Here is a 1,522-nt window from a genome sequence, read left to right as displayed (position 1 = left end):
CCAGGTGGTACACTGGCAGATGACATGATGCGTACAGATGTCTGCGTGTTTGCAGCCCAAGAAGACCTAGAGACCATGCAAGCATTTGCTCAGGTAAATGAAACTTAACATAATTGTTTTCAGTTAGCTACTATCCATGTGGTATATTTGAGGAATATTCTACTTTTAAGAGTGGTGGTTAGAAAGTTGAAGGAATTTGATTTTAAATTTTAGGGAGACTGTTCTTGGTGCAACGGGATGAATTAGAAACTTAAGATGTGTTAAGGTGAATAAAATAGGGAAAAATGAAATTAACTCTCCTGTTCCTATTTGTCCTGAAATTACTCAATTTTTAAGAAAAATGTCAAGCTAAAAAAGTCATTTTCGTATTGTGATTTCTCTAGTTTATCTGCATATATTTATTTTTAAAGTTAAACAAGTTGTGAGCTGATTAGCTTTTTAATCAAGATCTCATTGGAAAGTTTCGTATGTAGTTATGTTTGTATTATTTTAAGCAAAGAATTAAAGTACATCTAACCTGGACATTCTTCTGTGTCACTGGAAATTCTTCTCAAGCTGGTATAAACAGCTCATAAACTTATATCCAGTGAAAGGTTTACTACTTTGCTATTCTAGAAATATATGAAGTTACTGAATTCATTTCATGTTCTTCATAGGTTTTTAACAAGTTAATCAGGCGCTACAAATACCTGGAGAAAGGTTTTGAAGATGAAGTAAAAAAGGTATGAGGAATAAGGTACTTTGTGGAAAAGAAAAAAATAGGGTTAGAAGGAGGGAATGTTAAATCCTAATTCTCCCACAGATTTGGGGTAATTTTGTTTGGTTGGTTGGTTGGTTTTTTGGAGTGTCACTCTGTTTCCCAGGCTGGGAGTGCAGTGGCTCAGTCTCTGCTCACTGCAGCCTTCGCCTCCTGGGTTCAAGCAATTCTCGTTCCTTAGCCTCCTGAGTAGCTGGGATTACAGGCATGTACCACCATGCCTGGCTAATTTTCTATTTTTAGTAGAGACAGGGTTTCACCGTGTTGGCTAGGCTGGCCTTGAACTTCTGGCCTCAAGTTATCTGCCCTCGGCCTCCCAAAGTGCTGGGATTATCGGCATGAGCCAACACGCCTGGCCCAATATTGCATATAGATACCCAGAAAACCTGATGCGTTTATCAATGACCAGGCACTATTCGATACTAATTCACTTAATGTTTGTGAAAACCCTGTGAGGCAAGTTTTATTATCCACATTTTACATGTGAGGTGCAGAGGTTGAGTAACTTGCCGAAGATCATTCAGCTAATGAGTATTGTAGCTTAGATGTAAACTTGGATGGTTAGATCCCAGAGCCCACGTGTTGAACCAGTAGCCAGTATAACATGCTTTACTGTTTCTCTTAATGTAATGTAATTGCTGTTTTAACCCTTAACTGTTTTACTTTTTACAGCTGCTGCTGTTCTTAAAGGGTTTTTCAGAGTCGGAGAGGAACAAGCTGGCTATGTTGACTGGTGTTCTTCTGGCTAATGGAACACTTAATGCG

The 1,522-nt window shown here is 38.5% G+C and overlaps 1 protein-coding gene across 1 annotated transcript in view; it reads left to right on the top strand.

Moving 5' to 3' along the window:
• BZW1 (basic leucine zipper and W2 domains 1) overlaps nt 1-1,522 on the top strand; it is a 20,556-nt gene that overhangs the window by 8,581 nt on the left and 10,453 nt on the right. Inside the window, exons 3-5 of the mRNA XM_011974560.1 lie at nt 5-93; nt 657-722; nt 1,430-1,492. Coding sequence (XP_011829950.1) covers nt 5-93; nt 657-722; nt 1,430-1,492 — 218 coding nt within the window. The remainder of the gene's footprint in view (nt 1-4; nt 94-656; nt 723-1,429; nt 1,493-1,522) is intronic.

This window comes from Mandrillus leucophaeus, unplaced genomic scaffold (assembly GCF_000951045.1).
Source record: "Mandrillus leucophaeus isolate KB7577 unplaced genomic scaffold, Mleu.le_1.0 Scaffold146, whole genome shotgun sequence".
Classification (NCBI taxonomy): domain Eukaryota; kingdom Metazoa; phylum Chordata; class Mammalia; order Primates; family Cercopithecidae; genus Mandrillus; species Mandrillus leucophaeus.
Note: the sequence above shows the minus strand (reverse complement) of the source record. Positions and strands in the feature narration are given on the sequence as shown.